The sequence below is a fragment of the Falco rusticolus genome, chromosome 3, assembly GCF_015220075.1.
Source record: "Falco rusticolus isolate bFalRus1 chromosome 3, bFalRus1.pri, whole genome shotgun sequence".
In the NCBI taxonomy this organism is placed as follows: Eukaryota; Metazoa; Chordata; class Aves; order Falconiformes; family Falconidae; genus Falco; species Falco rusticolus.
The window spans coordinates 277,971-302,966 of record NC_051189.1 but is presented as its reverse complement, the minus strand read 5'-3'; the positions used below and the strand labels follow the sequence as shown (position 1 = coordinate 302,966).

Sequence of the window (24,996 nt, the reverse complement as noted above, 5' to 3'; positions counted from 1 at the left end):
GAGTGGAGGGGGAGTGGAGGGGGAGTGGAGGGGGAGTGGAGGGGGAGTGGAGGGGGAGTGGAGGGGGAGTGGAGGGGGAGTGGAGGGGGAGTGGAGGCACCACAGCCAGGCTCTGCTGTGCTCCCTGCAGAACTGAGAACCTGATGGTACCATACAGCTGATAAGCTGCATAATGGCTGCCAAACGGAAAATATATGAGGTGGTGTCCATTGCTGGGCCAACAACTGTGGTAAAGACCAAGCAGGAGCTTCATTATCTGCAAGAGAAGGTCGGAAATGTGGCCCCGTTCAGCACTTCAAGGTAGATGAGCTCAACAAGAACGTAAATAAAGAGCCTTCTGATGAGGACGTGCTAACTGCTTAAAGAAAACAAACTGCTGAAGAGATAAAATTCAAGGATGCTAGGGTAAAATAATTGTGGTAGTGGGAGATCGTGACCTCCAACTCAAATGCCCCCCTTCCCTGAAAAGAGTGAATCCCCCACTTGGGGAGCATGCGCAGTAAATTTAAAATGAACTGTATCTTTAAATGAAAGCAAGAGAACTTTGCACCAATCATAATAAAGGAATGTATGACTAGAGTCACTCAGGCTCCACCTGAGAGTAAAGAGAACATAAGAAGTGAATGAATGAGAGGAGAAGGGGGAAGACACCACCAAGACGGACTCCTGGGACCGGCCGATGGGCTGAGCCTTGCTTCTCCCCCCTTGGGACCCCTTGAGTGAGACTGAAACCAAGTGCTTCTTCCAGAGACTTAGAAATATCTCTACAGAGTTACTTTTTAATATTTGTAGCCAGGCTGTATTGTTTCTAACTCTTCCGTGCATTTTACACTTTATAACATTTTATTTGCATGTGCCTTTTTTGCAGACAGTCACTGTCACCGGCAATCAAAAGAACTTGTCTATCTGTTGCACAAATAAAACTGCACCGTTAAGCAGCTGGTCATTGCAGTTTCTCATTGAAGGCAACCAAACCTCAGAGTGTGGCTGTGCTAGCTCATGAGCACGACTGGGCTGGCAGTGCAGACTGCTATCAGTGCATCCAGACCTGTGGTAGTTTAATATACTTATTAAACGTGACTGGACTGATTGTGGTATTTTCCATCCCCTTTAATGCAACAATAACACAGGATCTCTGTAGACCTCAGGTCCATATTAGCTGCCTTGGAAGCTCTTGTGTTGTTAAACCTCAACTCACAGCCCTGATTTCTTCAACTTCCTCTGCAGAAAGTTCACCAAGTCGTTCCACCAGACCCCCTCCCTTTGACTGTTCTGCACCTTCAGTCTTCTGTTTCTTGTTTCTATCATTCTTTTTTTTATTCCCTGCAGCTTCTCATGCCTGCCACAAAACAGTCTGCTTTTTATTGATAGGAACACAATCAGGTACCAGCTCTCCTGTATCACCTTCCTATGTACCTGTGCAGCATGGCTCGCTCAGATGAGTTTTGTGTGTGCTGTAGTTTGCTTTCTGTTATGTGGAGCAGGGATGCACTGGGAGAAAGACCTTGGAAAAAACACTCCGTGCTCATATCTTGTTTCTTGTTGTTGCTGCTTTTCTATTCATTGTGGGTTGCTGGGTTTTTTAAAGAAATTCACTGTCCTAACATGTTGCACATCACAGATATACTAAGTAGTATCACCCAAACCCTCTTTTCTTTAAGAAATAGACATGCACGATTTGGCATTTCAGTTCCACAATGCAACAAAATTAAGACTCATATTATAAGACTAAATGAAACGAACATGCACACAAAGCCTATGTCCGTAGTGTGCCTCCAGCCTAAACTCACCAACAGTGATGTCTGTACAGCCCTGGAGAGCCAGGGCCAGCCAATGGGAAACATTAGACATAGGGACTTAAGAGAAATTTAGCACATCTGCTTATACAGTTCCTAGCGCTCATTTCCTCTTAAGGCATTACCTAAAACATGTATAACTTCTGTACTTCTGTCCAAGGCATTCAACAAGTATTTGGTTTTTAATAGTTTTTGGACAGAGAAGAGTCTCTAGGTCCTTCAGCCTAGGCAGAGAATTTCTATGAGACCCCCACAGCTTCTGGTTACCTGTTTGATTAAATATTAAATATTAAATACCCCTGTTTGATTAAATATTCTACAAATTTATGGCTCAGCCTGAGCAAAATTTATCTGTATAAATATTATAAATCCCTATATAAATACTCAGGATGAAAATGGATTGACAGCAGTCTGTCAGTGGGGAATTATGCATACATTCAAGGCAATGTACAGGAATCTGCCTTTTTTCTTGAGGCGCTTGCATGCATTAACATATAGATGGAGAAATTATTCATTTTGCTGAACAAAGTCCCAAACTTGTATTAATCTGTACCCTATAGGTTCTTTTGCAAGAAAGGACATGAATATTGTGGCCATCACTCCAGCTACTTTCACACTCCTGGATGGACTAGCACTTCTGCAGATGATCAGAGGGGTTTCTTACCGAGCCACAGTAGCATTCCAGGCTTCCACCCAAGCAAACGGCTCTGGAGGACTGAAGCGCCTGTCTGCCAGGGGGGGTGCAGCGTACGGGATCCCCAGGAACTGGCTGATATTTCTCCACTCTGAGCCAATATGTATCACCTGGGATTTGCCCATCAGATCTCCATGGGATGGGATGTACACAGATGGGGTTAAATCTGATTCAGAAATGGGCAGGAATAAATCTATTGGGGGGGTACAGAGAAAAAATAATTTGCTTTTTCAAGTTAGTACCATTTTAGGAATTAAAATTAATCCCATTCCCCTTAATTTTAAACTGTGAAGTGTCTAATTCACTTTAAATGGAACAGAGATAATTTGTGTTATTCTCTCCCTATTAAATAATTCATGCTATGCTAGATGTTACCTACTGGATATGAACATTTAACTTTTCAAACCCCTACTCAAACATGTCTTCCACATCAGACATCCCATTAGAATACAAATCCAAGCATTTCTACAAAAAGAGATTTTCAGACTTCCCTCGCCCAGGTCTAAAAAGCACAGCGTTAAACCTTTAAACATTTATGGCAAGTCGGAGAGAGGAAAGATAACCACACAGCTCATTGGTCTGGGCTCTTACCAGGAAAGACTTGTACTTCCCTTTCCAGTAGCTGTTGCATTATGTGATTCAGAAGAGCTTCAACAGAAGGCAATGAGCATAACCCATTTCCAAACTCCCTGCAGTCCTGTGCAGGTACTGCTGTTCTTGGAGTGGGAAACACCAGTGCAAGTGCTCACCAAGTCAGTCACGTAACACGCCAGAGAAGGGAATGCAAGTGCAGGGTACCAGAGAGCCTTCATCACCCTTGCTCACCTCACACTCTGTTGTGAATACTGACATTTTTTTCCACAGAACTTATGCTAGTATCTACATTTTAGATCAAACATAATTGCTATCTGAATTTATTTTTTGCTTGCAGAAAATTATGAAATATTAAGGGGTAATAGTTTGATCCAATTATTTTTTATTTTTTTTTAATGTAAGGATTATCTGAATCATTGGCTATCTATGCAAAGAACAGGCTTTTCAATAATACCTTTTTCAATAATACAAAACCAGAACAAAGTGATACCTCATACTACTTCTTTCCTAAACCAGTGTATTTGATAGTCAGGAACCAAATTTTAAGTCATGTGACTAAACCCAAATCTGTACAGAAATAGGCAAACACTTTAGTCTAGCTTTTATGACTCAGTTAGTGATTCTGCCTCACTTGACATCCATAAACCCCTTTTTTTCTCATTGAGTTTGAACCTAGGAGGTTCTCATTGATTTGTCAATTCTTCACAGAAATTTCAGTGAAAAGAAAATAAAATATTACTTCCTTTCCCACTTATTGTTACCTGGTTTATAATTTCTTCAAGTAAAAGAAATAACTAGTATTACATGAAAAAAAAGCATTGTTTTTTTAAAATCAAGGGGAAAAAACCCCACAAAACCTACAGTTACAAATAAGTACACAGCCAAACAATAGAATTTTTACCTGTCTACACAACTTCTATTTCTCTTAAATAATTTTCACTTGTTTAAAATACTAGTTCATCTTGGTTTAGGGGTTTTGGTTTGGTTGATTTTGTTCATTTGTTTGTTTTCTCCAGAGATGCTCCTTAAGACTTTCAAGTGACAGTGGGATTTCAGCACTCTCTGTGTTATTCTCAGAGTTTAAAAGGAAAAACATACAGAAACATCTGCAGACGAACAGGAAGGACATGGACTTTCATTACTAGTTTTTGTTTGGTTTTACCATTCTGCATTTCTGAAAAAATCTTTCATAGACTAGACTTTCTTTATTATACCTACTTCAACATTAGATGCCAATACTGATTTCCTACATTTTTATAAAAAGTATTTGTGGATATTTTCCCATCTCATTTGGCTGTAACTCCAGTGAAACAGCAATGGACAATTGTCTAGAAGATATCCATGTTGCTTTAAAGTCTAGTGAGGATTTCACAAGAATTGTGCCCAGGACAGCACAGTTGAGTTCCTTCTTCCACAGCCTTAGCTTGCTCTTACCTTGTCTCCTATAAATATATGTAGCTGGCTCTTTCAATAAAACCCGGCAGCTGTGCCCTTGCAGGCCATGCGTGCATATCTGTGTATCAGGGTAGAAAAGGCATCTTACTGCTGAAGGCAGGATTTCCAGTGTAACCACTGTACATGACTGGTTCTTTGAACAAGCTGTGAGGTGAAACATGAAGAAAAAGAGCAGGTAAAAATGTATTCTTAAAGTGGTTTTATGGCATTGTTGTAAGATACTTCAAAGAAAAAGTTTACAACAGGTCAAGCAACAAGGATATGAAGTAGGTCTAAAGCAGAATAATGGGACATAAATGTCTTCAGATTCCTAAAACATTCTCCAAAATAGCCAAAGGACAAAAGGCTATATTTGCTTTAAAATGGAGCAACACGGCAAGAGAACTGGTATCACAGGTTTTTAGGAGAAGGAAAACATCTTTTAATAAAGCACTGAGGACATCAGCTGAATTGAAACAGCCCCCAGGGAGCCCCACGGAAAGGTTTCAGAATAAGAAAAGCAATCCTCTCGCTCATCCCAGTTTGTACTCAGAGCTGGATATCCAACACTTTCACTTTAGAAGAGCTCCTTCAAACAGTCACAGCAAAAGGAAAAAGCCGTAAGTTACACTGCTCACCTTCATGAGATGAGGACCATCTACTGCAAAAAGGAGGACCACTCCACGGACCATCTTCTGCAGTAGGTGGGAACTTTTCCTGATTTCTACTACTCTGTGGCACTGAGAATTTGCCAGTCATGTGAAGTTAAAGAACTCTTTGCTGTCTAGTCAGGGTATTGATTAAGGCAGTTTCCTTTGTTGTTACTACAGCCCAACTCCTGCTTTATCCCAGCTCTCGATTAACCTGCCCTCACGCACCACAGCTACAGGTAATGGTAGATGGCTCTACTATCTGCCTCACTCAATGAGCTTCCCTTAAATATTCTTTAGAAAATAATTACATCATCCTTTTAATTATCCACTAAAATATTTTCCAAGTTGTACAATGCCTGGAGAAGCAAGAGATCTCTGATCCAGGAGGTGTCAAATTTACACCATCACTGTAAGGAATTCTATATCCATTGTATCTTCCAAAAATAAACTATTTCAGGTCCCTTCTCCCAAATTCAGGAACCCTGGGGTAGTCTTTAAAAATAAGTAAAAACAGTGTATCTATGTCAGAAGGGGGTGCAGCGGGGGCGTGGGGGAAGAGCTGTTCATGTATTTTTTAGGCTCACAAGCCAGTATTTTCTTTAAAGCTATGACTAATCATTTCTTACCGGATAGACAAAAGTTTTTGGCAGTAGAAAAGTCATTGGCTATATCTCTACTAATTTGCGCAACTTCAAAGTCTGAGATGGATGAATCCATGAAAACAGAGGACATGTTTAAGGGTTGCCATGTATCCAAATACTCTGTAAAATGAATCATAAAAAAAAAAATTGAACTAGACGAATCAGTAAAAATGTCAGAGGAAAATAATGTAGAAGTAAAAGCATTGGGGCGTTCTCAAATGAAAGACTTTCACTCTCCTTTGCATCAACTGGGAATAGATGAAATATAATATTCAAAGGCTTCTGATTGACTAGAGGGTCCAGTCCCATTTTGAGGTCAGTGCAACTAGGCTTACAAAGGTATTCAGTTAATAAAGAAGTAAATCTGGAGCAGCTCCATCCAGGTTTGGATGTAAATCCAACTGATTTAAATAAAAGGTTTCTGAACAGGCCTAATTACATTAAAGGACATGGGGCGTAATGCTCGCACAGAAGTTCCTGAACAGGTACAACCCCTAACTCCTTGGGAAGCAAGTGGGGATCCTGCATGTGACTGAGCACTCCCAGAACCTTCCGCAGACATCCACACCTATATTTAAAACAAGAGCTGGTTTCCTAATGTAGGCTTCACCTCAGTCACCTGCAAGGGACGTGTCAACATCTGAGTTAATTACACCAGACTCCCTGTGCTGTCAGGAGGAACAGGCAGCTTTACCGTACAGTATCTTCATCCTGGTTTAGATGTCTGCTTTAGGGTGAGAAGTTACAGATATACAAACAGGTATATTCACATACATACAGGTATATTCACATACATACATGTAGACATGCATGCACATGTGTGAGCATATATGCATACATACATACTGACTCTGGTATTCATCGAGAATTATTCTTCTGCTTCAGTGGATTTAAAACAAAAGCCATAATCATTCTTTTCTCATGCACAAACAGACAAAAATATCTACAGGCCCTCAATTTTGCATACAGAAGTCAAAAAAGGCAGCTTGGAAAAGAATGGGCCTTTAATTATTTTAGTTCTTTTCAACAGTTCAAAATGTTTTAAAAGCAAAAGAGCCTGCTGTGGCCACCGAGTCCTAAAGAGGAGGTTAGCGCTACCCTCTCCATGTAATTGCAGGGTAAGGACAGAGCTGAGTCAGCTGTTGCCTTGCTATTCCTGGTGAGCAGATCTTGCCCTGTTACTTGAGTTCATTTACCACAGATGCGAAAGCTGTGACTGTTCATTTCACTAAAAATGTCTTTTAGTCTTCTCAGAAATGGATGACTTGCAAAGATGGCCAAAGTTTCCTTTCTTCCCCTCCTCACAGAAAGACGGCTGTGACCATATCACTAAACATCAAATCTGAAGCTGAGGTCTGGGTGTCATACAATCAGGGCTGTGGCATGCCCTCCCTGCAACTTGGTAATCCTGGTGTTGACATACTTCTTATGTTAATGAGTTAATGAGAACCCAAAACAGACTACAGGCTAGGCTGGTTGCATCATTCCTTGAGCAAATAGGCAAGGAATAGAAATGACTAAATTAGCTTTCAAAATTATTTTACTCAAAATAATTCATGACAACACACAGCAACTGCTACAACCCAGAGCTCTATGTTGATGCTAAAAGTCTTTGAGAAGGTAAATCCTTCTCAAGGAACTGTAAACCTCAAGCATGAGTTATCTCCCAGAGGAAAAACTGAAAAAACCCTGATGTGCTACCACCATTGCCAAGGCTGTTGTCTTACTGCTAGCTTCTTCGCTAGCTTCACCCTTGCTGAAGAAAATGGCTGATGGAATGAAGATGATCCAACCTAGGACATTGTATGGAGTGCAGTAAACAGCCCAGTCCTAGTCCACACCTGTGAGCTAGAGGCAAGAAGGCTGCACTGGGTCCAACGAGTCCATTTCAACCACCTCAAGATCATTTTATTCCTGTTACATTTGGCAGCAACTCTTCCAAGAGACAGAGGCTGAAAGTCTCCAGCTAAGTAGAAATGAAGTTTAATTTGGTATTGCACTGCTATATGTTAAAGACTGCAAGCTTACTTGATATCACAAAGTCACCATCAGCACTATATTCAACGGGAGCAATGACCCTGCAACCACAGCTTGACTTGTGCAACAGGCCCTTACGCACTGACTATTCAGTTATTTTAGAGGAACACAGTGGGTTTAGTCATGTGGAAATTACTACATTTCATATTGTCAATGCTCTCTCTATTTTAAAACTATCTAATATGACCTGTTGCATGATCTGTGTTAGAAAATTTCAGCCTCTACATCCAGGGTGACAGTTTGTGGCATTTATTTAGAAAGATATTTAAAAATAGAAATCAGCTCCTTAAGTGATGGAGAATTAACCATTACATCCTGTCCAGAAATTATCTGCCCCTACTATTAGATCCCTGAAGTCTTACTTTTACAGGTTACATCTTGACAGTTCATGTTTTCAATTACTCCTTAATTTATTTTTTTTCTGAAAATGTGAACAAGATTATTTTTTTTTTAATCAATATGACTTAAGCTTTGTTTTTACGTAACAGCCATGTTGCCATCTTGCACTATTTACAGTACTGGTAACAGGTCCTACTACTGGAACAAGTAATCTTTCTAGGTTCAAACACATTTTCAAATTACTAGCTGGTTCTTTCAAATAAGAGCTTTGTCTGGACTCCATTGTAAGTCAACAAGTCTGGGTACATCAGTGGTTTTGGAAGCTATTTCACCAGACTGACTCTCTTCCCATAGCTTCCCTGACTCATCGAGTGACCTCGGGCAAGTCTCATAATCCCCATATGCCTCCGTTTGCCCCCAGGTCAAGCATTCAGAAGCATTCTTGCTAAGCTAAATTCTACTCTCTCAGGAAAGAAATTCAAAACAATTCCACAAAAGCAAAATAAATTCCTCAGATTTACACTTCTGATACTTGAATTTCACCTCCTGTATCTATTTCCCCGAGGTTTACCAGCTTACTGTGATTAAAATCTTTTGAAGGTGCTCAAATTAAGCTTGTGAGTGCACACTGCCATTATTAGCTATGTGTAATGTGTTCTACATTTGATCACAAGCTAAACTTCCTACTTCTATATTAAAATATTTTTATTTTATCCCTTTATGGGGGATAGAGTCAAGTTAATAACATTCATTTTAAATACATATGAGACACAATGGGAACTCTGCATCCCATGCTGGGCACAGAAGAGCCTAGAAGATGTGAACATCCATAGGTCATACATTCATACCCAAAACACACTTTATTTTGCTTATTCTTTGCCCCAAATCAGAGGTCACAGAAGTGACCCTTGCAACCTTCTGCTACCCATATAGGGTTGTTTTCAGGGTTGGTTTGGGGGCTATGGGCTTTTTAAAAATTCTTAATCTAGGATGAAACATTCATAATCTCAGATTAGCTTTATATACTGAGACTTCCAGTGTTTTCCTTTTCTGACCTTCTGCCCAGCTGATCCCAGGTGCAGACAAATGCAGAAACACTCATGCTTATTTAAATGACAGAGCAAAGCCCTTTAACCCAGAGCTGCCCATGGAACCACTGTGGGCACTACCAGCCAGCAGTGAGCTGCAGAAGGGATTCTGGCTATTACTCATTTCCTTCTTCCCTTCCCCTGACAGCGGATCCAGCAACATTTGCAGCCATGCACACCCACTGCATTACCTGGGCAAAACAGAACTTTCCACGGCTGATCTAAACTTGCCTCATCTGCGAACCGCTCTCACAAGGCTCACAGTTACAAACTGACATTGCTTTACTGAAAATATACAGTGTACCTGATGGGCTGGAAAACATTTCTGGTTTATATATAGGTTTAGCTCTGACCTTCCAAACCACACTTTGGCAAATGCTTTGACTGGACAATTACAGCACTCTGAATCCAGCCAGCCCTGTAACTTTTATTGCAAAATTATAGATGTCCCATACAGAGAGCCCCTCTCTTCCAGATGTTCTTGTTTGGGTAGGCAAGGTTTAAGACTGGATTTGCAAAAGTGTTCATGCTGGCCTTACACTGTTCCCACTCAGGTCATAAGATCACAAGACTGGAATACATTTCCTGGAGGCACAGAGTTCAGCCTCCCACTTTCACAGGCAATGACATTATAGAATTCTTTTCATAAAGTCAACAATAGTTTCATCACTGACTTCAATGGAAGCAAAGAAGGGTCAGATCTGAGTTTGCTTGAAAACCTGACATTTGATATAAGGAAACAGAGATACAGAAGTCAATAAAATAACTGGTTAAATTTAAAAGAAAACTCATAAAGTTGAGGAGATACATAGATCAGACAAGGTTAACATGAGATTAAGAAGGCACATAAATCAGATCTCTGGGTTCAGTATGTCCAATTTATGCTTGAAAGACAAGTTCTGATCTTATTTCTGAAATTTGTGAGCCATATTTAATAGCCCTGACTCAAGCCAAAATCATGCTTACAGATTGAACTTAGTGCTCCATATTCCTAGCGTTCAGTTTTTTCCAATCTAGACTGCTAACCTGTCTGTATACCATCAACCTCCAAAGTCAACAAAACATCAGCTCAGAGTGGACCTGCAGAAAATGCACTCTTTCTTAAATATAGTTGCCTCTCATTTTTGTCCATCCGCTGAGATGCGAATAATTCAAAATGAGTCATTTTCTTAAAATGGCTGCATAAGATCTATAATCACACCTCAGACAAACATGCCCCAAACTAACAAATGTGTTATTTAGGGCCTTTTGCACTGAGAAATCCTGCTATGTTCATGGTAAATGCAAGTTCTCTGCGTCCTTCCTTAGTGCCAAATATAGTAAATAGTATAACAATAGAATACTAAAAAGGCACTGGGTATTTATCCAGGTTTAAAATAAGCCATTTTGAAAAGGTTAAATTCCTCATATTTACAAACAGAATAAAAATAGAATTTAAGACCAAAGATAAAGTAATTCTACATCAGAGGTCCAATCTGCTATATGGGGGCATGGTAGATCCATTCCCAAGGATGGATTTAAAAAGGCTGTCTTTGTTTCACACCAAAGACCTCTCTGACATATCCTCAGCATTGTAGGAAAACAGAAAGACGAATGATACTATTAATCACCTAAGTCAGCTACATCGGCACCTGTAGTACCATCAGCATCTCTGCTGAGAATAGAAATACCCTACGTGCTGAGTTAGCCCGACAGAAAATTTATTCCTGCATTGGAAAATCCCATAGCCACTGCTCAGCCCTGCATCAAGGGAACGACCAGGAATCCTTGGGGGATCACAGGAGGCAGAAACAGGAAGGGCCTGGCAGATCATTACATCCGTATGCCTTGGTGGTTTCTCAGTGAATTGCTTCATTTGAATGGAGCCCATATGATCCGTACACAATCTGCAGTCCCATGCAGAGATCACCATTTAAGGGCCATTGCCTTCTAGCAGGTGCCAAATCTCAGATAGATAGCCGCATTCTATTTAAAACCAAGGAATGTGAAGACACAAATGCTCATTAAAGTTTGGATAATTGCTGTATACGATTCATAAATTTCATAACAAAGTATAAAAGCAGAAGTTATACATCAGTGTCACTCCCTTCCACATGCACAGGAATATTTTCAGGCTCTCCACTTTTCTTTAAGCACAAGTATTCCTTCTAAAAAGCCAGGTAACATTTCATAGGTTGTTTTGCTTCTTCCAGTCTTAATTGTAAAGACCTAAAAACTTCCATAGCTCACATCTCTGTGCACAAACTGTTTGAATAACAGCATTGTTCAACCCTAAATTAACAATACCTAATTTCTCATAAAAACCTTTTCTTATCTCCCCCTCTCTTACAGCTGGCTGCAGGAAGTTCCATCTCAAATCTAATTATGAGACCTGTTTTCTCTTTTACATAACATTACTCCATATTCACACAACTCAGCGGAGTTGTTATTTAAATACTAGCGTAAGTAAACGAAGACTGCAGCATGATGTACGAGCATCTACAGCATGGGCAGTCTTGAAATACCAGCTGTCCTCCCATCGCTAAAGGTCACCACAGATAGCTCCATACTCAGTGTCATCACAGCACTTAACTTCTTCAGGGGTTATAATGCTCCAAACGTAGGAAGTCGGACTTTCCTAGTGTGTTCAGGCTATCTATTTTTCAGGCATGATTTCTTAGATAATAGCAACAACATGGAAATCACAACAGACCAGTAGAGCATACTCTGCTCCATGTGACGGGTGTACAGAAGACAAAAACATTCATTTAGTTAAAGATGAAAACTACACATTCAGTTAAATGCACTGCGGATTAGTGGCGATGACTTGGAGAGCTTAACCTTCTATCAGAAAGGGTATTGCAAGAATACAAATAGGGAAAACGTCTTGAAGCAACAACAAAGCAACAAGAATTCAGGTAAAAGACCAGTGTGCAGCTCACCACCCTCCTGCCAGAGAGCAGTGACCTGCAGGCCTTACAGAGCACTTCACTTTTTTTTTTGAAGGCTAATGAGGTATCTAATGGGTGTTAGAAATGCCAAGCCGTGCTGCTTGTACGAGAGTAACCTGGGGAAAGCCAACAGGAGCCTCAGGCTGATGAGAAGAATCACACAGCTACAGCGGGCTGCTGGATGAGAAGTTGGTACAAGGCAAAGAATGGGAAGAACCTCAAGCCTTCCCTCTTGCTGTCTCTCTCCGGAGGTTAGCCTTACATGGGGAAGGGGTTGTTTCGCATCTCCCTGGCGGCTGCAGGCTGCTCCATGACAGGGCATGGAAAGAAGCTGCTGTTGAAAATTATTTGTGCTATTGCAGATTCAAAGCTCTAGAGGTTTTATGAACATTGCTGCTCATTAACATCTTCAAAAGCCCAGAGTAGAGAACAGAAGGGAAATAAATACATGTTTTTGTTCAATTTATTTAGAAAGCATTTCAGTGAAGGAAACCCCAGTAAATTCTTTTGTCTCGCCCAAATAATTTGGTCTCGACTCTTCATCTTTTAAACCTGTAGTGACTACAACAGAACTCTCCTTTGTGTATGGTGGAACTAACAGGGCTGGACAGTGCCTTGCAGCTCCTTGGCTTAATGATTTCTGCCTTCAGGCAGATACCAGGATAAAAATCATTCTAATTGCCCTTTGCTGACTTTGGGCAGTTAAAGACTGTATATGCAAGCTTTCAAAAAAAACCCCAAAACCAAACGAACAAAAACCCAAAACAAAATGAAAAAACAGTGAGATTCTGAGTTTAAATAACGCAGAAAGTAAGACAAATTAAGATCTGGTGACAATCCAGAGAAAGACAATCTAGCTCTGGGAGAGCTGGCTTCACTGTAGAACAAACAGACAAACAAAATGGTTTGGAGGAGCATAAAACTTTCTTTTAAAGAGTACTCTCCAGCTTATTCAGGGAGAAAACAGAGACTCTTGACAGGTTGCTTTGTGGGTGTTTTTTTGTTGTTTTTTTTTAAATTAAGGAATGGCACTTGGACATGTCCAGGGCAGAAAGATTCTACTGGCTCTTCAGAGATGCTCAAATCTGTAGCGGTAGCCTTCCATAAAAGCAGAGATGGAGAAGCTGGTGTTTAGCAACCTGACCTCCTGCAGGACATCAGGAATTCCTCAAAATTCAGCTTTGTATAACTACATCTAGTCAGCTAATGTAAGATGTTACCTCACCTTGCAAATCTGGCTCTCCTGACCACTTAAGACAGCAAAGAAGCCAATAGACCTATTTGTTTGAACTAGAAAAGGTGAAGAATGTGTGAGCATAAGAGAGAATACCCATTTTCTCAGAAGACTGAATGTTAAAACAGCTTGGCCACACAATTGCTAAGGTCCTAGCCAGTTTTCAGACAGAGCTGAAAAACAGCTTGATGAAAGACAGCTTGATCCAAGATGTAATTCTGCCCATTTCTCCAGTCTGTTGAGGTCCTTCTGAATGGCACCACACTCACCTTGTCTGCCAAGCACTCCTCCCAACCTTTTATGATCTGCAAACTCACTGTAAGTGCACTCTGTCTCATCGCCCAGGTCATTATAAACAACATTAGCCCCAGTATCAGCTCTGGGGTACACCAGTGACTGGCTTCCAGCTGGATCACACCTCTGTGCCCAAGAGCTCAGCCAACATTTAGACCATCTCACTGGATTTATCCAGACCTTACTTCAGTTTCTGTGAGGATGTTATGTGAGACAGTGTCAACAGCCTTTCTGAAATCAAGATAACATCCACTGCTCTCCCCTCACTTGACAGTCACCTGGTTGTAGAGACTATCTGGTTGGTCAGGCATGATTTTGCCCTTCATAAATCTACTCCATATCACCTTCTTGCTCATCATGTGTCTGGAAACTGTTTGCAGCATCAGCTGCTCTATTACCTTCCCAGGGATAAAGGGGAGCCTGATCAGCCTATAGTTCCCTGGATGCTCTTTCTTACCCTTCTTGAAGACAGGGGTGAAGTTCACTCCCCTCCCAGCCTCAGGAACCTCTCCATCACCAGGGTCTTTCAAAGGTAATTGAGAGTGGCCTCAGAAAGACACCAGCCAGCTCTCTCCGCAGTCCCATCAGGCCCCATGGGTTTGTGTGTCCAGCTTGCTCCCTAACTTGATCCTCCTCCACTGAGGATAAGTCTTCCTTGCTGCAGTCTCCTGCCCTGGTCTCAAGGGCCTGAAGGCTGGAACTTACCAGTAAAGATTGAGGCAAAGAAGGCACCTCGAAATTTTCTGTATCTTTTGCCATCAGGTCTCCTGCCCCATTCAGCAACTGACCCGCATTTTCCTGACCCTTCCCTTTGCTGCCCATGTGCTTGTAGAAACCCTTCTTGCTGAGGCTTTTTCTATTGTTCTATGGTCCTACCTGCCTCTACCCTCTCTATCGAGAGGAACAATGAGTAAAATAGGCAAAGTATCTACTTCCCACAAGACTAAAAATGAATCTGCTAATCCAGATTTCTTCACAATGCGTTGGGGCTTGAAAAACCATAGACTGGGAATGGAGCCAGCACCCAACTGCAAATGGGAGGAAGCAAAGCGCTGGGCACTCTGTCCTGAGCATTGCAAATTGGCTAACTAGAAAATGAAGCAGAGGCATTAACTGTTTACTAAAATATAGGCCTTAATTGTGCTTCAGTAAACTCAGACTCTGTATTAGACATAACATTCACTTCACTATTTCACAGAGCCCTCTGGGGAAGTATTCAAATCTGAGTGTCTTTCTGATCTTTTGATGGAAAGTGTTATTTTATTTGTAAAAATATATAGACATGCTCAACAGGCACACGCACATACATATATACACACACGACAGTGCCCTTTAAACAGTGACATTTCCTCATACTCACCATCTAGTTACCACACAGGAGTCACTGTAATTATTTTTACCTCACATACAAGCAATACCATGATGTAGCAAATTCAGTCACTGCTATCATTTCTATGATGTCCAATGCTAAACCCATTAATCTTCTATAGCATATATTGATAACACATACAATCATAAAGAGTTTGGAAACAATGTTTTTGAAAATTTTCCAAAACCTCTGACATTGTGATACAAATAGCAATCTCACCTAAATAACTGGGCTGGCACTTTTACTACCAAAATGAGGCAGCACTTCAGAAGGACAGGTGGTACCCAGTTGCATTTCCAAGGCATTGCTGCACACACTGGCGTCAGAGACCCAAAAACTACAGGATACTTGTGCTAATTTGACTTTGGGGCTAGTTGTGCTCTTTGTAATTCAGTGACTTCTGACTGCTGTCCTCAGGCCCACCACTCTAAACCAGAATCCTGCATCTTTGTGGGGGTTTGCCTGCTCACACGGGGGTTACCCAGACCTTTGCAAACCAAGTACATCCCTAGCTGTTCTGAATTTGGAAAGATGAGCTGGAAACAGGTGTGATAGATCAAGATGGTGACTAAGGGTGAGATGGGCACCTCACTTGCTGTGCCCAGGTTCTGGGCAGTCTTCAGAGTAGAAACCAAGTGACAGATAGAAAGGAAAGGCCTAATTTTCTTAAGTGCTGTTTAGGTCACTATTTTCCTAAATTTAAGAAGCAAGAGAAAAATAAAAGGAAATGGTAAAATTACTAGTAAGCTTCAGACTAGGAGGAAGAAAGCTTTAGTAAAGCAGTTTTCTACAGCCCATGGGAAAAAACAGTATGCAGAGGAGTTGAATTGCCCAACCTACACATTACCCCACTACCTGCTCAAAGCGTTTCACACAAAAAATATTTCTGCTTACCTATAAAGATAGGAGTTTTCCTCCTATTACATTAAAACCATCGTTAAACCCCCACAAATTCTACTAATTAAGACAAATAATCTCAACATTACTATGACTTGTGGTCAAAGATATGGTGATAGAACATTTAATAATAAATTATGAACTCAATATTGAAAATTCTTTGTAAAAATTAACCAACTCCTGCAAGCCCAGTCGCATATGGTTTAAGGAAAGACTGACACAAACAGATTAAAAAATTCATTCACATCAAAGAGAAATTTAAGGGCACAGATGGATGAGACTTCTCAATTTCAGTCTAACCTGAGGGTTAAATTGAGGGTTAAATCTAATGACTAGTCAACCTGCTTACTTTCTGTTACACAGAGCATTTAGCAGATACATTGTGTATTTCTGGAAAGGACGCATCAGGGAAGCCTGTAGATGTTGACAATTTGCATATATTTTTAGGGGGTGATAGGCACAAAGCCCTGAAAGACAGCAGTTAAGTTTCATTTATTAAGAGGATCCACCCACTTTTAAAATAACGCATATGAGTCCCATAAGATTCACTTATCGCAAGACCAAATTTTCTTCACGATACAAAAAAGGTGGTGCCATAGCAAGTTACAGCACTCTTCAAAAGCGGGACCCAACATACTACATTTCTTGTGATCCATTTTTGAATAATCTTTGAGATAATATTCCCATCCTTGCAGGAAAGCACAAACAAGGACATTCTTCTGTACCAGCAATTATAAAGCCATATAAACCTGCATCCGTTTCTGGAGGAACTGCTCCTTTCATCACATTGTTTTTTGTGGAAAACTAGATTTGCTAAATTTGGCTTTGCATCTGTATTGCAATTGTTTGTATCTGTTTGAAAACTCACTGTCACTCCTTGCATTCAGCTTTACTCACAGAAACTGCTGGTTATTTGTCCAATCTGTCATCTCTTGCCACCCTGGCAAGCACCACATGTTACAAGACAGGAGCTAAAAACCCCACAACAGAGGACAATAATGCAATAAACAGATTTTTGGGGGGCTACCCCTGCCAGAGTTTTTATTCATTGGCCACTGCACTAAAATATGAAGTTATATCCATTTAAAGTGATGTGACATCCACGCTTACAAATGATAAATTTCTTCATTGATCCTGCCAAATATTTTGCCCCAGTGACCTCTTGTGGCAGTGAGTTTGAGAGATATTAGACCAGCTTTGTAGATGACAATAATTCTTCCATTTATATGACACACAATTAATAAAAATTAGTAAAGACCTGAGTAAGCAAACACCTGAACAAGTAAACTCATGGGGAAAACAACCATTTCATTATAGTGTGATCTTTTAGCAATACATAAAAAGTAGAGGGTGTTTCCTTTTTTTTTTTTTTTTTTCTTTTCTTAATGCATGAATACACTTACCACTTTCTGGCCTGCGAGGTAAACTAACAGGTGGACACAGGTTAGGCATGGTGTTCTTCAAGTCAGCTAAAAGCAGAAAAACCCAAAATATGTTGAAACAATTACACTTGAAGGTTTAAAATGTAATCCACACCTCCATATTTCCAGCATTACTTCTGGGATCTGAATGTTGCATCTTCTCACCACACTTACAAGAGTAAGGATGCGAGGCTGCTTAGCTCTCTAGCCCTTTTGAGCTCGTACATGAAACCAGACTTCCTGACATTTCTGTATTTATAAATATTCCTTCAAACGCTTTTCAAAATGCAGTTATTTATGAACAGCTTGTTTTGGTAGTTCTGTGGGTTTTTCCATGCCCCTCTCTGCATCTGGTTTTCTGTATCATAAGAGACATAAGATTTTCTCTGCTTCCTGATTAACAAACCAGAGTTTCTCAAAACAAGAATTGGGAACAAGTCAATTTCCAGCAGAAAACTTTCCAAATTAAAATCCAAATAATCATTCATATTTTCCACACACAAAACTTCTCATTTGCTATTATTTCCCTTAACTATTTTGTAATTTCATATAACAAAAAAGAAGTTTCCTCTGTGCGTTCATATTTTGTAAAACACTTTGGCTAATCAGATCAGTTATAAATTCTCTATTAAGACAAAATAAATTACCATCCATACAGAAGCTGAAGACACATCAGTTTTTCTGCTCGTTTCTTCCACTTTGTATTGCCTATGCATGGAACCAACAGATATTTCTAAAAACTCAGGAGTTACTTTCCTACAAGGCTGCGGACTCAACACAAAGACCCTGCTTCACGCTAACGTTCCACTGCCTATGGTAAATTCCTCCTTCAGATTTCACTCATTTTTCCTTTTAGCCTCAGAGCTTTTATGTTCCTCTACCTAGTTCGCAGAACCCCAACACACCAGCACAACTGATACAAATTTTTGTCCGCAAATATCTCCATTTGCATAAACATCTGTGCCTTGCTGTGTGTTACAGTGGAAACACATCTGAGGCTTCCTCACTACACATGAAGAAATGTCACCATCTCTCCTAACACTCCCCGCTTTGCATACACCCCAGTCTCCTCTTCATCATCTGTCCATCAAGCGACCAACAACCTTTATTTTTAGTTGGTTGTTTGCCAACAAAAGGAAAAAAAAAAATCCAAGAAGTGGAATTGTATCTACACCTCTGCTGTCTCCATGTTTCTACCATTCTTCATTCTTACCCCAGCTGCCTCTCAGCTCCCCCCGCCCACAGGCTCTGGACAATGCCTACTTCATCAGGGCCGTCATTCTCTTTCCTGTGCTCAGCCCGTCCTTCCCTATGGCAACCCCATGGTGCCTCCCAGCTCCACGCTGTCTCTACTCTTGAACAAGGGTTGCCCCACTAGAGGAGACAATGAATGGTTTAGTGGGCAGAGTGCCAGCGCAGGACTTGAAAAGCTCAGGATTGAGTCTGTATTTCAGACACAGCATGAACGAAGGTTTTCTTGAAGTTTTCCGACACTGTAAAATGCACTCTACTGCCAGGATATATGATCTAGCTCTAGACAACTTTAACTGAATTATCTTGATATCTCGTGCCCTGGACAGTAGATATCCACGCTTCATGCTTCCACTCTCCACTCAGATATCAGACCTTCCCCGCTCCACAAGAACTAAGGGAGGTTTAAAGGCAGGAAAAAGTACTTCTTACTCAATTCCGCCCCCCTCCCCCCTCGATTCTGTCAGTATCACCAGACCTGCCCACGTGGGCCTTGCTGCTCTCAGTGGAGTTCAGCAAGGTTCTGTATAGACTCAGTAACACTATCTTCCCGTAAAGGTGGACACAGTCAGCCAGACATTTGTTTTCCTTGTTGTTTCATTTTTGTTAAATCAAAGCTAAACAAAGTAGGACTAGACCAACCCAAAAGGAGTGTGACAAATACCAATACCATTGAAAATTTTCAGCAAACTAACGGAACCTGTGTTTCACTATGGAAAAGAAAATTCATTTTGACCAAAAGTGGTTCTGATTTCTCCTGAGGAAGTAACCTATCTTCTCATAATTTCTCTTCTGTTTAAACACGTGATGGCTTCTTACTGCTTGAAGAATACGGTGCTACCTTGGCGTTTGGTCTTGTTCCTTTCTTTAGCAAAACAGCAAGAAATGAATTTTAAATTCTGTAACAAAACCAAACCTTTTGAAGTTATGCATCCACACTCACCGTTAAGCCATTAGCCAAGCAGTGAGAAACAGAATGATGTCCTGACCAGAACTGTGCAGTGGGACAAAATATATTTGGATTCTGACATTGGCCACGAGTCTTTCCTATGATCTAAGTTAAATTATACCTCTTTGAGTTATTTCTATCCCTTTCTATTATAAATAGAGATTTAATTGCACCTTTCTTTCCCTTGCACATACCTGTCTGCCTTGTCTATTTGTGATCCTTGTAAACGGGCCCTCCATTTGAAAGCTGGAGCTTCTATATATTGAAGCTAAATAATAAGCTTTGACGTTCAGAAACCAGCTGGAGAGGCCACGTGCCCTGCATCACTCACCAGGCTTCTGATACCAGCCAAACGGGTGTATTCTGACTTCAGCATCTGGTGAACTGCAATTCAAAACTTTCCAAGCACTTCGTGTCTCCTCAGCACATGTCTGGATTCCCAGGCTGTTCAGAGTCAGGCACACGACCTTTCCACCTGCCCGGGAAATACACGGTTATAGAAACTATGAGGCAAATTCTCCTCTTCTAGATAGTATTTTGAGGAAAGTAAATACAGCATGATTCCACTGAGTATTAAAAGGAATTCCACTGACTTAGAAATCAAAGGAAGGAAATACCTAAAATGAGCCAAGTTTTACTGTTGTTGAAAATAGCATTGAAAAATCTCAATGAATTCAATGGGAGGGAAGTTGGGTACCAATATTATAATCTATTAAAGTCACTGAGTATTTCCACTGAGAAAGATCAGGACCTCTTTTATAAGCAAGTAGCCCTTTCTGGTTAATGCAATCCTGGAAATTAAAGATCAGCAGGTATGTTGAAACATGGCCCTTACTTATATCAAGATAATACTTCTGCCTTTCAAGGACCTATTTCTGTACCTGAAAAAAAAAAAAATAATGGAGGGTTTGAAACACAGCTAGCACTTTCATTGAAAGTTTATCCTAGCTCAGGTTAAAATCCCTAGCGAAAGTTCTCTTGCCTACATGAATGCCAGGACTGGATTTCTGAAGTGCCACAGATAATAAATATCTATCAGGTAAACCAAAAGGTGTCTTTTGCATGTTAGGTGCTTTAAAATTCTTAATTTTTTAGAACTATTTAAAGAAACTCAAAGTCATATTCAGTTAAGACTTCAAATTTCACATGGTCATATGGAGGTATAAAAACTGTCAACTATTTTTGATTTGTGCAGCAATTTCAATGTAAACTAGATTGGGTTAATTTTTCCAAGCTACTTATTTTTGATTGAGTGAAATTTTTTTCTGCTCAACAAAAAAGGGAAATAAAAACATATATTTCTGGTGTTCCAAATTCCCAAATGAATCGTAAAACCAGCACATCCTAATGACTTCAGGAAGAGCTGATTAGCACATGACACGTCCAAAAACAAGGTTAGGCCACTTTATTGACCTAAACCTGCATTTGGAATAACATATTAAGAACCACTTCATTGATTTTGACCTGGGTGGCATCCAATTTTAAAGATTCTACAGACTTTTATACAGAGCACTTCCTTTACAGCCGGCGGAGACAAAGAAAAGTACCTCCGGAAGAGGATTCAGTCAACCAAAGCTTTAATGACCCCATAGTTGTGTCTATACATCTCTCTACTGACTACAGAGGAAGCAGAGGTTGACAGCACCCCTTAACTTAGCCATCTATCGTGAGTAAAATATGTTTGTTTGACTTTCTAATGGCTTTCAAGTCATTATGCATACTTTCAAAGAACTAACAAAAATCCTACTTGAAATGTCTTAAGTAGCTAAAATACTAAGGAAGAGAAGATAGGCAATCTCTATCCCAGGCTGCTTCAAGTAGAAAACTAAAATTTGGGAGCAGAGTTTAGGCATCCAAAAAAGCCAAATGCTAAGCTGCCCCAAGGTATCCACAGATATTATGTGCTTAACATTCATTTATTTTCCATAATATTCAGGTTTCTAAGTCCCTTAGGCTTTCAAAAATGAAACAATATTAAAACAAACAAAAAAACCCAAAACCAAAACAAAACAAAAAATAACCAACCACAAACAAAACACAAAAAGAAGTCAGAAGTTAAACAACATTTTGGAAGAGAGGTTTATAAATGAGGAATAACAGTTCCCTGGAGTTCTATCAGTTTGAATTTCATGCTGTTGGAACTGCAGCCTCTTAAGAACTCATTCTCATGAAGTTTTCTTAATAACTTCTGAGATGTGGAGTGTGTCATTGGGCTGAACGAGAAATGGTTATGGTTACTCCAAAAGGGTGCTAAAGAGAGTCGCATAAGATCTGCAAGGTCTTTTAAAGTGCCCTTCACAGCAAAAGAACAGTAAAGTTTGGAATAATGGAGACCGAAATTATTTTAAAAATAAAATAGTGAAAAAATACCTGACAACTGAGAGTCATTAAAAAAGCCAAATCCTGTGCAACAGGGGTCAGCATCACACCAACGCTCACACTCAAAAAAACTAGGAAAGGAAAAACATCATTATTTTTAGTCTCATTAAAAATCTTTCTCTGTCATGAAGAAGGAAAAAGAGGATGCTGCATAGTGCAGAGACACTGAGAACCTGTAGAGATGCCTTTCACGATAAGACTGCTTCATGGTTCTTCACACTGCATAGACACTTACATAGATTTTCGATTTGTAGATGAAATTACGTTTGATCAGTGTACCTCTACCAGACTACATTTAATTATTTAGATGATAATTTTGATATGTGCCCTAAAAATACACCTAAATTAATTTGGTGTATAGTTGCCAAGAGATTTAACTGGCCAAAGAACAATTTAATGGGAGCATAAAAAATAATCCACATATTTATAATTACTAATTATATACATTACTATTTGTAACTCAATTATAAATTTCCTTTAAATCATACGCTTTTTTTTTTTCTTGATTAAATATTCTCAAATAATGCTCTTCTTGGATCAATGTGTCTGATCCCCTTCATCTGTGTAACTGGGCCTTGGTATTCCAGGCATGGTTAAGCTTCCAGTAAAAACACACAATCACGTCCTACCCATCTGAAACAGCTTTTCGGCTCATGTCAGTCTTATTCCTCACTGAGATCCCAGTTACTTTCTGGAATGGTACACGTGTGTAGAAGCTCTTCACAGAGCTTTTTAGAGTGACTAGAAGGGAAAAGAAAATAAAAATCAGAAAAATCAGCTTAAACTTGTAATTTACATATATTGGTCAAGTAATCACATGGTAAGGGTAAAGTTTCTGTTTCTATGCTACAGTGGTCTTGATTGATTAAAAGATAGTTTTATGTTATCCCAGTAAACTTTTGATGGTTAAGCTTGAAGATGAACAAAAACCCAACAAGCGAAGGCTCTATAACACTAAGCAAAGTACATCGCCAAGGGAAGACTTCCAGTCCAGGGCTTCTGTTTCTGAGACCTGTATTGACATTTCTTTTTCCACAAGGTCAAAAACTGGGGGACAACTTCAGACTGGAAGACTCCAGTGTGCTTACGTATTATTCAACCTGTGCTGCACTTTGGGCTCTCTGAAAAGACACAATTTAGTAGTTTAGTTCAGTGGACCTTTGCATTTTTCACTGCAAAATTATAGGACCCTGTACAGTCATAACAGGCTTGTTTGTCCAGTTTCCTTACATGAGCCCTATGAGAAAATCATTGAACTTACCAAGCATTCAAAGAGCAGAGGTGAAAATCCACACTAAATATATATATATATATATATATATATAATATATATATATATATAACACTCAACAAATTTCAGGTTTTGCATTGCTTAACTAGTATGGAAATTTAATGGTAGAAAACAGGATTGGTAATATCCCAATGACGTTCCCATTTTACTCACATTATAAACAGATCTAAGGCCTGGTATACAAATTATTTGAGGTACTCTTGGCCTCTCTGATTTGGGAATAACTGAGGTGGAGAGTGGAACTCATGGTTAATATCTTTCCATCCTGAATGGAAAATGAAAATCTGTACCCAGAACAGCCTAACCTTCCCTTGTACCATCACGTCCCAGGACTCATTCATACATTCATACTTTTTATCTCAGAATCAAGAGCCAAAACGCCAGCTTGCATTACCCAGGATTAGAGCACAAATTATACATCCAAATCTGAAAACTTGCCTATTTTATGATACAATATCTGTGGTTGCCAGGGTAGTACAGTTTGACAGTTTTCTGGTATTTGATCAGTGCTGCCATCACAGATCTGTGCCTCTGGATAAAGGTTACAAACAAAATACATGTCTGTGGTGTTTTGAAGATCTGCCATTCGACAAAACTCATCTTCTTGTGCACAACCTATGAAGCAAAGTCACAAAGAGTTACGCAAACAAGAGGGTTTCTTCCCCTTTCTGTTCCTCTTCATGTTTTCAGCAGGCTTAAAGCTATCCATCAGCAAACAAGAGTGACAATTTCGGTATTATTCTATTACAGTGCAAGAGAAACAGGGACAGATTCCATTTCTAGTGACACTGAAGAGCAGGCTTACCTGGAGAGCACAGAAAAGGAGCTACACTACAGTTGATTGACAAGCTTTATCCTAGTGTATTGGTGTAATTTTAACATTGCAATTCAAAAGATATCTCTGTCCTTTTTAGTAAATTTGATATACAAACTGAATAATCATAAAAGAACTCTGCACCAGTCATGGGTCTCTTATTTTAAAGAAAAAAAAAAAAGGACAATAAAGACTACAATGTCTTAGTAAGGTTTTGCAAAAAATCTTCTGAAGCATTCATACATCACACAAATACAAATGAGTTTTCTAGAATCAACTGTTCAAGCCATTTGCTTGTAGCAATTTGTGCTGAAATTTGCCCCAGGGTAATACAGCACCTTCAGAAAAGCAACAAAGCTGTCAAACTCACCTCTTAATTACTGTGGCAATGGCTTCTGTAAAGATATATGTCAATGCTTAACTTGAAAGAGGCATAGCTCTACTGACCTCTTGCAGTGATGTTTGTGCACTGTTTAGTACTCTTGGTTCTGCCTTCCTGGTAGTCAGAGCTAGAAACTCTACTCCATTTATTAAATCAAAATATACTTCATCATACCCCAAAATATCTGTATTCTACATTTTTCTTTTAGCACTATGTCATCTATCTCTTTGGAGGTGTACCTTTCAAGAACAGTGAGGTATTGCCTGAGCTGTATCGTGGAGTTCTCTTGACCATAACAGGGATATGGCCTGATGGGGACCGATGGGTGGGTACCCTTTCTGCCACAGCAAAGTTTTACAGTTTCTTCCTTAAAAGGAAGAAACAGGTAGCTCCATTAGCAACTTCCATGAAAATGTTACAGGGTTTCCCCCAAAAATCTCAAAGTCCAGGGTTTCTACTTATCATAATTACAATATCTATTGGAAGTTTTTAGTTTATTATTATTCCCT

General features: G+C 39.8%; 1 protein-coding gene across 1 annotated transcript in view; it reads right to left on the bottom strand.

Annotated features, from left to right (window-relative positions):
* The window catches only part of TG (thyroglobulin), a 160,551-nt gene that overhangs the window by 79,868 nt on the left and 55,687 nt on the right, over positions 1-24,996 (bottom strand). Inside the window, exons 31-38 of the mRNA XM_037378935.1 lie at positions 23,730-23,906; positions 22,630-22,741; positions 21,992-22,071; positions 19,953-20,096; positions 17,404-17,469; positions 5,798-5,932; positions 4,519-4,683; positions 2,461-2,683 (exon numbers count right to left, since the gene is read on the bottom strand). Coding sequence (XP_037234832.1) covers positions 2,461-2,683; positions 4,519-4,683; positions 5,798-5,932; positions 17,404-17,469; positions 19,953-20,096; positions 21,992-22,071; positions 22,630-22,741; positions 23,730-23,906 — 1,102 coding nt within the window. The remainder of the gene's footprint in view (positions 1-2,460; positions 2,684-4,518; positions 4,684-5,797; positions 5,933-17,403; positions 17,470-19,952; positions 20,097-21,991; positions 22,072-22,629; positions 22,742-23,729; positions 23,907-24,996) is intronic.